The 12,058-nt window shown below is 42.5% G+C and overlaps 1 protein-coding gene across 9 annotated transcripts in view; it reads right to left on the minus strand.

The window, feature by feature from the left end:
* Positions 1–12,058, minus strand: part of CTNNA2 (catenin alpha 2) — a 784,792-nt gene that overhangs the window by 550,199 nt on the left and 222,535 nt on the right. For all 9 annotated transcript variants that reach the window (XM_073342914.1, XM_073342915.1, XM_073342917.1 and 6 more), the window contains one exon: positions 10,127–10,393. In XM_073342914.1, the coding sequence (XP_073199015.1) occupies positions 10,127–10,393 (267 nt within the window). The remainder of the gene's footprint in view (positions 1–10,126; positions 10,394–12,058) is intronic.

A 12,058-nucleotide genomic window follows, 5' to 3' on the forward strand; every position in this document is an offset into this window, starting at 1 on the left:
AATGGCTGTACCATTTTAGCTTAAACTCCAAAACCAAAAACAAACAAACCAACAAACAAGAACAGGAACATTTTCAGCCTAAATATCTTAAGTTTGACAAAGCTATACAGAACTGAAAACAAGGTCTCACAATGGAAAGTACTAAGCAATCTTACCAATCTGAGGAACAACTAGTTGTGCCTATAACACCACTTTGGATTTTATACACTTAAACAAATGATTGTCCTTTCTTCTATTATATCTTATTCTCTTTCTTTAATAAACCCTGAATTTAGACAAATACTTTTTGTATCTATGTTATTGGTCACAACAAAAATCTAGAGAGTCAGATAAATTGTATGGAAATTAAACATCAAACCCAAATTATCCAGTTGAAACTAAGAGCAATAATACTTACATTAAATATAGGCAATGTCAAATACTATTACACTTACTATCACCTGTTTAAAACAAAAGAAAAACATCTAAAACTAAAAATATTTCAGTGCCAAACTCTGACTAAATGGATTCATAAGCTCTTTACATTCCTATATAAAATATTTCCAAAATCTAGTAAATTATAGTTCTTCTCCAAAGACTATGATACATACAAATTATACAGAGGTAGCTGTTTCATTGCAGTATACAATCAACATGCCATAGAATATGACAATTACCATGTGAAATCTATTTAAAGATGACAGTTTAAGTGTTTAAAATAGGTACAGCCTAATTGAAACTAAATATGAGGCTATTTTGGTTTACAAAGTACTTCAAATTATTAACAATGCAGGTATTTGCAAATAGCAGTGATGAGAACTATGGAAAGCCGAGTCTGAAATTAGCAGTAGCTCAGTGAAAGAAGTTTCAGGTGGTATTATGCTTAAGAACAAATCCGCACTCTTTTTGCTTTAGTGAAGAATGATTCTTTTGCCCTACCGTAGGTGTTTAGTATACACTTCATATCAATGCCAGGTTACCACTCATGCAAGTTTTTTACTACAGGAGATATTGAAACATTAATGTAGCAATGCTAATTACTCAGCCAAAAGGATTAAAAGTAGTATTCTTTTCCCTTGCTGAAGTTATACTTTAATAAGGAGGGTCAGAAGTGTCTCTCTATCCCCTTGTTTCCTGTGCTGCAGTCATGCTGGCCTGTTTTATCTGTTAGCACGTAGAGAAGTGACTTCAGAATCATCTCAGAATTGCAGCTACATTTGTTAGACAGGTACTCTTAGAGCTAAAGAGAGTGATGTGTCAGCCCCAAGAACAAGGCTAAGTAAGTCCCTGTCTGCAGCTAAGCATTCAGGTGAAAGTGGCTAAAAGCGGGCAAAACAAGATTACATTCAAATGAATCTTCTGTGTCCTCAGTGAAATGGACAAATTAAAATAAACTTCTTTTTTACTTCTTAATATTAGGAAGAAAGAGACTTTCTGAAAATAAAGCATATACATTTTTCACAAGTGCACTTACAAATCATGATGTGACTATGATTTTACGTGTCACACATGAATCTATTACACTTGCAACACAATGCAAAAGTGTGAAAATATATTACCTGAAAGAGGAATGATGTCTGAATATTCCTACAAAGAATCAGGGGATCCTACCTGATGACCAGCATAGTCTTCTCAGTCCCAAATATCAATGCATTTATTATCACTAAGCACAATGCCCCTTGTTGCATTGAACAGTAGCCCTTTCCAGATAGTGGTGGCAGCATCAGTTAGAAACTGATAAGCATCACATGATAATGGTCAGTTTCAAAATTCTGCTGTTCATACCATGTGAAAAACCCTCCTGTGCAAGATCCAAAGTACAATTAGATCAAACAGTGATAATTTTAGGGAACTCTCACCATTAAGGAAGTTTAAAAAAAAATATGTACAGGCACTTTAAAAATATGGGATTCCTAAAATCTTGACCCACCGTTTAAAGCCACAATTACTTCAGTATGAAAAAATATGATCAGTTTAATCAGAAGATACAGCATATGTATTATGGGCACAAAGAAGTTTTGAAAAAGCACAAATCAAAAATTATTTTAAACCCAGATGGGTCACACTTTAAACATAGGGTCCTGCAATATCTACACAGAGGGGGTTTTCTTGGCCAATTTCAGACCCTTCATAATCAGGTTTATTTTTGCTGAAGTCAATAAGTTTGCCAGAGATAAATTTGTCCTTTTATGTATTATCAAGGCTTTTGACACTGCACGAGCAATTCTGTTCTATGCTAGCAGTGATAAACATCAATAATTGTAAAGATGTATTAACATCAAGACAACGTTCAGATTCCGTGCCATTTAACAACATATTCACAGCAAAAAATAAAAGGATTAATAAAGTCAATATTGACCATTTCCAAGGCTACCAATATTTGCTAGACCATTTAAATTGACACCCGGCACAGAAGAAACACAGAACCATACCCTATAAAAAATGATTTAAAAAAAAAACAAATAATTTTAAACTTTGTCTAAATAGAGCTCTTTTCACATAGAATCACACAACTTTCCTATCCCAGCTATTAAGGTAACTCATGTCAATAAATTTGTTTCTGGATAAGGCAATCAAAGGCACATTAAATATCCCCTATATAGACAGAGGAAAAGCTTGATAAAACTAATTGTGTCTTACAATGTGTGCTGAAGGTACCAAGCTCTAGGCAGATGGAGCATATTCCCGAGACATAGGCTTTCCATTGAGAAGCCATGTCATCAGCCATTACAGCGTGTTAAATTCAAAGAAAAAATAGATAGAACAAGGGGAGGGGAAGAGCTGTTCTCTCAACAGTTCTCAAACAACTCAGATTCAGACCATTTAGGGTTTTATAGATCCTAACCAGCACCTTCATTTTGCACCTGGGACTGTGCATGGTAGCTAATGCAGAAAACAGAGTACTGATGTTCATCTTAAAATGGCACACTTTGGGGTCCGTTTCTGAGTGTGGAAAATGGTTAGGACACTGTGGAGGCTACCACAACCAAAATAATAAATCACATTTTAAAAACCTACATTATAGGAATGCTTACATTGCAAAGTCAAGCACTCAAAAGCCAGAAAATGCCAAAATTGGGGCTGGCTCTGCAAATTTAATCTGGCCCCCTTGTTGCTATGCATTATGATCACAATCTTTAATTACATGATCACATATACTTTACCAGTGGGTTTCATAGCTATTTGCTGATAGCAGAGGAACATAGAGACTGAGGACCCTGGGTTCACTTCCAGGTTCTGGAGGGGAGTGTTCTCTAGTGGGAACAGACCTTTCTGGTCCTGTACCCCCACCCTGTCTGTCCTCTCTGCTCTTATCCACACACACACACCCTGACCTCCTCCTACCCCCAATCTCCCGGCTCCAGCTCCTCTCCTCCAGTGCTCCAATGCACTTCTTACCCTGGCTCCTGTCCCCTCTTCTCCTCCAACCTCCCTAGATCACATAACCCTTTTCCTTCCTCTGCTTCTATTTGCCCCAATACAGACAAGGAGACAAGTGGAGCATGATTGAAAAGGCCCAGCCTGTCGAAGAATCAAGTTCTTACATTCTAAGTGAGATGGAGCATCTATGTTGCTTCCACCTTCCCTACAACTGAATGCCCCAAAACCATTGCTAAGGCAGAGTTAAGGCTTTACAGTGGCAGCTCCTGCCCTTCCAGGATGGCATGACCTTACCGATAGCAGAGCTGCTGCTCTGTTGCTGTAATTAGAGAGAGTGGAGAAGGGCAGGGCGGGGCACTACATCTATAAGCAGCACAGGGGGTTGGGAGAGGTGTGAAGTGAGCCACACAGCTGAATGAGATGGTCTCTGATTAAAGAGGATGCCCCAGGGAGAGGAATGCAGCTCGGAGCAGAGAGAACTGCTCCATTCATGTTAGTGGGTGTTCCTATTCCCCCCACCTCCATGTTGGAGAGTTTCTGATTGTGTCAAGCATACCCGTTCAGTGTCAGATACAGGCGCCCAGCATGACTGTTCAACCTCCCCACCAAGACAGGCAGGGCTTCCCCAGATTGTGGCTCCCCTGGGCCAGGTGGGAGGGTAAAGAGTTGGGCTCAGAACCCCCTGGAGGGACAAGGCACCCCAGCTCCCAGCTCACATGAAGGGGGTAAGGAATGGGGCTCAATCCAAGAACCTGATTCACACAAGGGTGCATGGGGGAGTGTCAGACTCCCATAGATGGGTCGGGGCTTCACAGATCCTGGCACATACACACAGGGGGAGGGAGTGGGGTTTAGACACACCTGTGGGCACGGACTTGTGGGGGGGACTTAATGAGAGGGGTTCAGACACCTCCCCAGAAAAGCAAGGCTCCTCCAGAAGCAGGCTTATATGAGGGGCCATGGAGGGGGTCAGACTCCCAGAGATGGGCAGGGGCCATCAAGCCCCCACCCCCAGATCCTGACACAGAGGGAGAGGTTCAGAAACTCCCAGATGGCAGGGACCCAGGACATCTCAACTCACATGAGAGAAGGTAGGGAGACGGACTCAGGCTGCTAGCCCCCGCAGACTACTGCTCCCCCCCAGAGGAGGCACATGGAAGGGGGGTTAGATCCCCATAGATGGGTAGGGGTCCCCCAGATCTTGGCACAGACATTGGGGTCAAGGAGCAGGGCTCAGACATCCCAAAGAGACAAGGCCCCCCCATAATCCAACCCACATGAGGCAGGGAGATTGGAGAGGGGCTCAGATTCCCTAGACAAGTAGGGGCCCCCCAAATCCTGGTGTAACACTGACAGACCCCGGTCATCAGCAGGCGGGATCGAACCAGGGACCTCTGGAGTTTAGTGCATGAGCCTCTACCACATGAGTTAAAAACCAGCTGCCTCTTAGCTAAGGCTGTAGACCAGACTCATTAGTCTCTCTCTCTGTAAGTGTTCTCAGTGGCACTAGGCGGGACAGAATACCACACAAACAAGGAGGAAGGTAGCAGGGATCAGAGGCCCTGGTGGGGGCAGGGATACCCAGATCCCAGCTCACATGGGATGGGTGGGGAGAAGGGCTCAGATCACCACCAGATCCTGGTACACACACAGAAGGAGAAATGTGGGGATGACAGCTCCCTGACCCTATTCTTTGCCAGTCATCCTACCACTCACCCCTATGTCCCCTTCCCAGCGTCCCTTCCCATCCCCCTCATGAGCCCCCCCAACTCCTCTCACCTCCCCTACCACCCATCCGCATTTACCCCTCCCCTCAATGCAACCCCCAAATGATTTTCACTCCTATTCCCCCCCACTTCTCCACCCCCTAAAATGCCTTCCCACACCACTGAGGGCAAGCCTTTGCATATCAATTTAAAACAAATGTTTACAAAAATACTTTGATTACACTGTCTCCCCCGCTGCCCAAAGACAGAAAAAAAAATAACAGAGATTTTAGCCAAATGTCTTTCTACCTTTTTCAGATTTCTGTCCAAGGTGGGACTCACGCTGACACTGGGTGATTGTCACAGGTTCAAAGAACTACTGCCTAGTCCCTTGAGATATGAAGCAGGTGTAGAATCATAGAATCATAGAATATCAGGGTTGGAAGGGACCTCAGGAGGTCATCTAGTCCAACCCACTGCTCAAAAGCAGGACCAATCCCCAATTAAATCATCCCAGCCAGGGCTTTGTCAAGCCTGACCTTAAAAACCTCTAAGGAAGGAGATTCCACCACCTCCCTAGGTAACACATTCCAGTGTTTCACCACCCTCCTAGTGAAAACGTTTTTCCTAATATCCAACCTAAACCTCCCCCACTGCAACTTGAGACCATTACTCCTTGTCCTGTCCTCTTCTACCACTGAGAATAGTCTAGAACCATCCTCTCTGGAACCACCTCTCAGGTAGTTGAAAGCAGCTATCAAATCCCCCCTCATTCTTCTCTTCTGCAGACTAAACAATCCCAGTTCCCTCAGCTTCTCCTCATAACTCATGTGTTCCATACCCCTAATCATTTTTGTTGCCCTTCGCTGGACTCTTTCCAATTTATCCACATCCTTCTTGTAGTGTGGGTCCCAAAACTGGACACAGTACTCCAGATGAGGCCTCACCAATGTTGAATAGAGGGGGACGATCACGTCCCTCGATCTGCTCGCTATGCCCCTACTTATACATCCCAAAATGCCATTGGCCTTCTTGGCAACAAGGGCACACTGCTGACTCATATCCAGCTTCTTGTCCACTGTCACCCCTAGGTCCTTTTCCGCAGAACTGCTGCCTAGCCATTTGGTCCCTAGTCTGTAGCGGTGCATTGGGTTCTTCCATCCTAAGTGCAGGACCCTGCACTTATCCTTATTGAGCCTCATCAGATTTCTTTTGGCCCAATTTGTCTAGGTCCCTCTGTATCCTATCCCTGCCCTCCAGCGTATCTACCACTCCTCCCAGTTTAGTATCATCCACAAATTTGCTGAGAGTGCAATCCACACCATCCTCCAGATCATTTATGAAGATACTGAACAAAACCGGCCCCAGGACCAACCCCTGGGGCACTCCACTTGACACTGGCTGCCAACTAGACATGGAGCCATTGATCACTACCCGTTGAGCCCGACAATCTAGCCAACTTTCTACCCACCTTATAGTGCATTCATCCAGCCCATACTTCTTTACAATGGTGAAGGCTAACAGTCATGTTAACTCCTTCGTCTGTGCACGTTCAATGTAATCAATTTGGCATGTCAATAGGTGCATGAGTATTAGAACTGCTTGGCACATGCCTAACTAGAGAAGCAAACTCTTTTTCAAATAATATTTTAATTTCATTTCCCCCAAAGGACTGATGGGTGCCAACAACTCTGTTGGGATAACTCTTGAGCATCTGAGCCCCTGGTGCAATGATCTGAACTCTGGTTTGATCCCTATCTGTGCACTAAAAACAGGAGTAGAGAGGTTATTTTATCTCCATATTTTTCACTGGTGCAGCTGCTACTGGAATACTGTGTCCAGTTCTGCTGTTCACAATTCAAAAAGGTTGTTGATAAATTGGAGAGGAATCAGAGAAGAGCCACAAGAATGATTAAAGGAATAGAAAACCTGCCTTATCGTGGTAGACTCAAGGAGGTCATTCTATTTAGAGTAACAAAGAGAAAGTTAAGGGTGACTTGATTAGTCTATATGTACTACATGGGGAACAAATATTTAATAATGGGCTCTTCGATCCAGCAGAGGAAAGTGTAACATGATCCAATAGGTGGAAGCTGAAGTTAGACAAATTCAGATGTGCTGTCCTGCTCCCTGATTAACTGTGCTGCTAGGCAACCAATGAGCCCAGCTGCATTGCCTTAGACCAGAGGTTCTCAAACTGTGGTCCATGGACTGCGAGCTCCATTCATGTGGTCCGCGGATAGTTCCCTCTAAGGCGCAAGCGTGGCTCCACTAATTAGGTGCCTGGACCCTGGAGAAGATGCATATGTAAGGTGAGGTGGTGGCCTTGGGGGGAATAGGGTGAGAAGAGGGGGTGGGGGAAATCTGGGACATGCAGGGCTGCGGCAGCCAGAAAAAGAGGCGACTTTCCCCAGCTCCAGGACTGTGGCTGCTGGGGAGAAACAGCCCTCCTTCCCAGCCCCAGCTCAGGGGCTGCTGCAGCGGGGGAGAGAGGGAGGACCCCCCCCTCCTTTCCAGCTCCAGCTTAGGGGCTGCCATGGTGGGGGAGAGGGCACATCCATTGCATTAGAAAAGTAAGACTATTGATATTAAAATAGGAGTTTTGCTTTTATTTGTAGAACTAAAAAACCTTTTTTTTTTATATATAACACTTTTATCCAAAGCACTTTACAATAGTTAGCTAACAGTACAAACAACATTTGGAAAGATCATTAAGTGGTCTGCCGAGACCCTCAGCAATTTTCAAGTGTCCATGGGGGGAAAAGAAGTTTGAGAACCACTGCCTTAGACCTGTTAGGGTAGCCACAGCCCCTGATTGGCTGCTGGTTTAGCTGTGCTCCTTATAAGCCTGCTCCCCACAGCAGTTTATAGGCTGCTCAATGCATACTAGACTCACAGCAGTGCTTGCCCTTGTTCCAGTCCTTGCTCCTGCTTGTTCTAGTTCCCTGCTCCTGCTTGTCTCAGCCTGCTTCCAGTGTATGCTCCTGCCCAGCTCCCCAGTAGCTTCAGTGTTTTGGTTTCGAACACTGGCTTTGCCTCTGCTGGCTTATGACTCCAGTTAACCCTCCTGTTCTGGCATTTGGCTTATGCCCCTCTGGTACTGATTGATCAGCTTGTTTCCTGTACTCCACTCACCCTGGACCCAGCTCTAACTCGTAGGTTGAACTCTTGCCTTCACCATGAGGCATGACTGCCCATGGCCTGGTTGGTGATAGACTGGAAATAAGGTGTAATTTTTTTAAGGGTGAGAGTAATTAATGATTGGAACAATTTACCAAGAGTCATGGTAGGTTCTTCATTACAACAATTTTTAAATCCAGATGAGCTGTTTTTCTAAACAATATGTTCTAGGAATTATTCTGGAGAAGTTTTCTGGCCTGTGTTATACAGGAGGTCAGACTAGATGAACACAATGGTCCCTTCTGGTCTTAGAATCTATATTTAGAATTCAATACAATCTTGATATATTACAGAATTGGTCTGACATCAACAAGACGAAACTCAGTAAAGACACATACAAAGTACTGCATTCATAAAGTAAAAAATGACAAGTACAAAATGGGGAATAACTAGCTAGGCAGTGCTGAAAAGGATCTGGGGGTTATACTGGACCATAAACTGAATATGAACCCCCTCTCTAAAGTGCTAGTAACCCCTTCCACCTTGGTATCATTCACAAATTTAATAACCATACTTTTCACTCCATTATCTATCATTAATTAAAATACTAAATAGTATTAGACCCGGGAACACATCCCTGTGGGACCCCACTAGATACGTACTCCCCATTTGACTAAAAACCATTTAAAACTACTCCGAGAGTATAGTTTTTCAACCAGTTGTGCATCACCTTACAGTAATTGCATCTAGACCACAATTCCTCAGTTTACTTATGAGAACACCATGTGGGACTGCATCAAAAGCCTTACTAAAATCAAGATATACCATGTCTACTGCTTCTCTCCTATCCACTAGGCTAGGAAACCTATCAAAGAAGGAAATTAGGTTGGTTTGGTATTATTTGTTCTTCATAAATCCACGCTGGCTATTATTTATCACCCTATTACCCTCTAGGTGCTTACAAATTAATTGTTTAATAATTTGTTCCAGTATATTTCTAGGTATCAAAGTTAGGCCGACTGGTCTAATTCCCCAGGTTCTCTTTGTTCCCCTTTTTAAAGATAGGTACTATGTTTGCCTTCTCCAGTCCTCTTGGATTTGCCCATCCTCCATGAGTTCATGAAGATAATCGCTAGTGGTTCCAATACTGCTTCAGCTAACTCCTTAAAGACCAGCTACTTCCTTAAAGAATTTCGTCAGGCCCTGCCAATGAAATTATGCATCTAGAGCTCTTCCAAAAATGCCTTCTTAATGGTATTCCACAAAAATGGGATGAGGAAAACTTAGAACTAAGAAGTCATTGACAAGGCTTTAACCATGGCCCTTGCCACCAACTGAATTTTGAAGGCAGTGGCACCCTGTCTGCAAAAAACCTAGTAGCAGCGGTCTTCTCTGAAAATCTCCTTGTAGGTTTTTACTGGACGTGAGGGGCAAGAATCTAATGAACAAGCAGTTGGGCATAGCTCCTTCAACATTTCAGAGAAGAACATGTATTTATATCTTCCTGCACTGAATTTGCCTGTGACAACAACCAAATCATCCTAAATCACTGCTTATCTTTTTCAGCAAAGTAGATAAAGACACTCTTAAAACTCAACTTTTTAACAGAACTAAGGCAACCAGATTAATCAGACTACCAACCGACTTGAAAAATTTAGCTGGATAAGATTTTGCTTATGCTGAGGCGGATGGAGAGAGACTTCTCTGCTTCTGTCAGTCACAGCAGAAGAAAACAAACAATGACTTGGAAGTTCTAGCATTCACTGAAAGCAAGAGCTATTCCTCATTAAAAATTGATGACCACTTGCATCTTGCTTGCTGCAGCCTAACAAAAGAAAGTTGTGTACAAAACAAACGTATACCGTTCAAATTCTGTTTGACAAAAGGTACGTGGGATTTCCTGAAAGGTGTGTCATTTTGGGCACACACTTAATACTTACATCGAATTCATTTAGTGCTGCAGCAAGTTCTCCAATGCCAGTGTGCCCCTTGTTCTCATCGGTTGGTGAGGTGGCCTGTGCAGCATTAGAAATACCGGCTATTGCTTCTTGTACTTGTTTGAAGACATAATCTCTGTTGGCCCTAGTGGCTGCTACATCAGGGTGACGGAGAAACGCTTGAGAGGCAGTGTACAGCATAGTAGCATTCTTCTTCAGAGCACCTCGAGCAGCAGCCATTTCATCCCTACAGTGAGGATCTTTCAGTTCCTGTACAAAAATATATGTACACTGTACAGTTATATAATGAAGCTTTAGAATATGCTACAGTTACAATGTTTATTCATATATACTATTAAGTAGGGCCCTGTGGTCCTGATTCTGTAGCAATGGAATCCATCACAGAATTTACCAGTTATGTTACAACAAAATGTTCCTTCTGCCCAAGAAAATCTGTTTTTTATTGTTTTGTTTTTCTTCTACGTTATAATGGGTCAGCCACATGGAAAAATGGAGGAAAATAAGAGGAAAATGCTAACTATCTTAAAATGCAGGAAAACTTCTGGGCAAAACATCTAAAAGAAAAGCAGCAAGGCACACAAAAAAGGCAGTATGGAATGCCAGTGGACTTCAGGGGAAGAAGAAAAAGAAAGAGAGGGTGGCAACTACATGGAGAACTGAATATTCTTAAACACCAGGGAAATTATTAAAAATATTTTAAAAAATAATTGAAGTAGAGAAAATATACAAAATATGTATGAACTAGAAACATGTGTGATGTCAAAAGAAGAAGGAAAGAGCCATTTCCGGGGGGGAAGAAACAAACACAAGTCAATATTCCTAGAAAGGTGGCCTTCTCTGCAGTGTAAATTGTGTGTGTGGAAGTATATTGTTTATAAATTATGTTGCACACTACAAATTATCTGTAAATTGTTTACTGAAATAATACACTGCAGAGATATTTTGCAACTGCACTATAATCTGTTCTTTTTCACTCTATTAGAAGGTGCGGTGACTGACTGGAAGCAGCATTGCCCAGGAGGAGGCCTAGCTATGAGCAGCCTAGTGAATGCACGTGTATTCTCCCTCCTTTATTTCCACATCTCCACAGGAAAATATACTTTAAAAAATCTGTAACAGGGCTCATTGATTGGGCTGCTTAGGTGAAAGCTATATGCTGAGTGGAAGGGAATGCATAATAGTGAGACCCTATAAGGTCTGCCCCTATAAGTACCCAAGGTAGCAATAATCATCAGCTTTGTGTGTGCTCTAAAAGGGAAAAGTATGACCTTATGCAAAAACATACGTAATTTTGGATGCGGAATCATTTTTGTCACTTTCAGGTCTTCTATTTTTTTAATTTCTTTGTTAATACAAAAAAATTAAATTATCTTTTTAATCATCTGAAAACTAACAATGTTGTTTGTGAGCATCAGAATAAATTCCTGTTCCTTCTGAAATGGAAAGACTTCTATTACATTAGACTACCAGAGACCTCCATCCATATGAACAACTTTTCCTTGTAAAAAATAAGGCAATTAAAAAAAATTGCATCTAATGTTAGGCACCTAAATATGTGGGATAATTTTCAGGAGAGTAAGGTCCTACCAACTCCCTTTGATTTCCATTACTAGTGTTTATAATTTGAGTTGAGTTGTTGGGTGTTTTAGAAATTAGAGCACTGATGTGATAAATGAAGAAAGGGGGGGTAGCTCCCTTTTATGGACAGCTAGACAGCCAGTAGCTATAAAATCCCTCTTAGGAGCTGTTCTCTAATCACTCTACCTGTAAAAGTCTCACTGCTATGCATACGTAAAAGGAAGGGAGTGGGCACCTGGCCAAAAGAGCCAATGGGAAGGCTAGAACTTTTTTAAAATTGAAAAATGACTCCCCTTTTGTCTGTCTGTGGTTGTTCTCCCAGAGAGAGGGGATAGG

The sequence above is a fragment of the Lepidochelys kempii genome, chromosome 4 (assembly GCF_965140265.1).
Source record: "Lepidochelys kempii isolate rLepKem1 chromosome 4, rLepKem1.hap2, whole genome shotgun sequence".
NCBI classification, from domain to species: Eukaryota; Metazoa; Chordata; order Testudines; family Cheloniidae; genus Lepidochelys; species Lepidochelys kempii.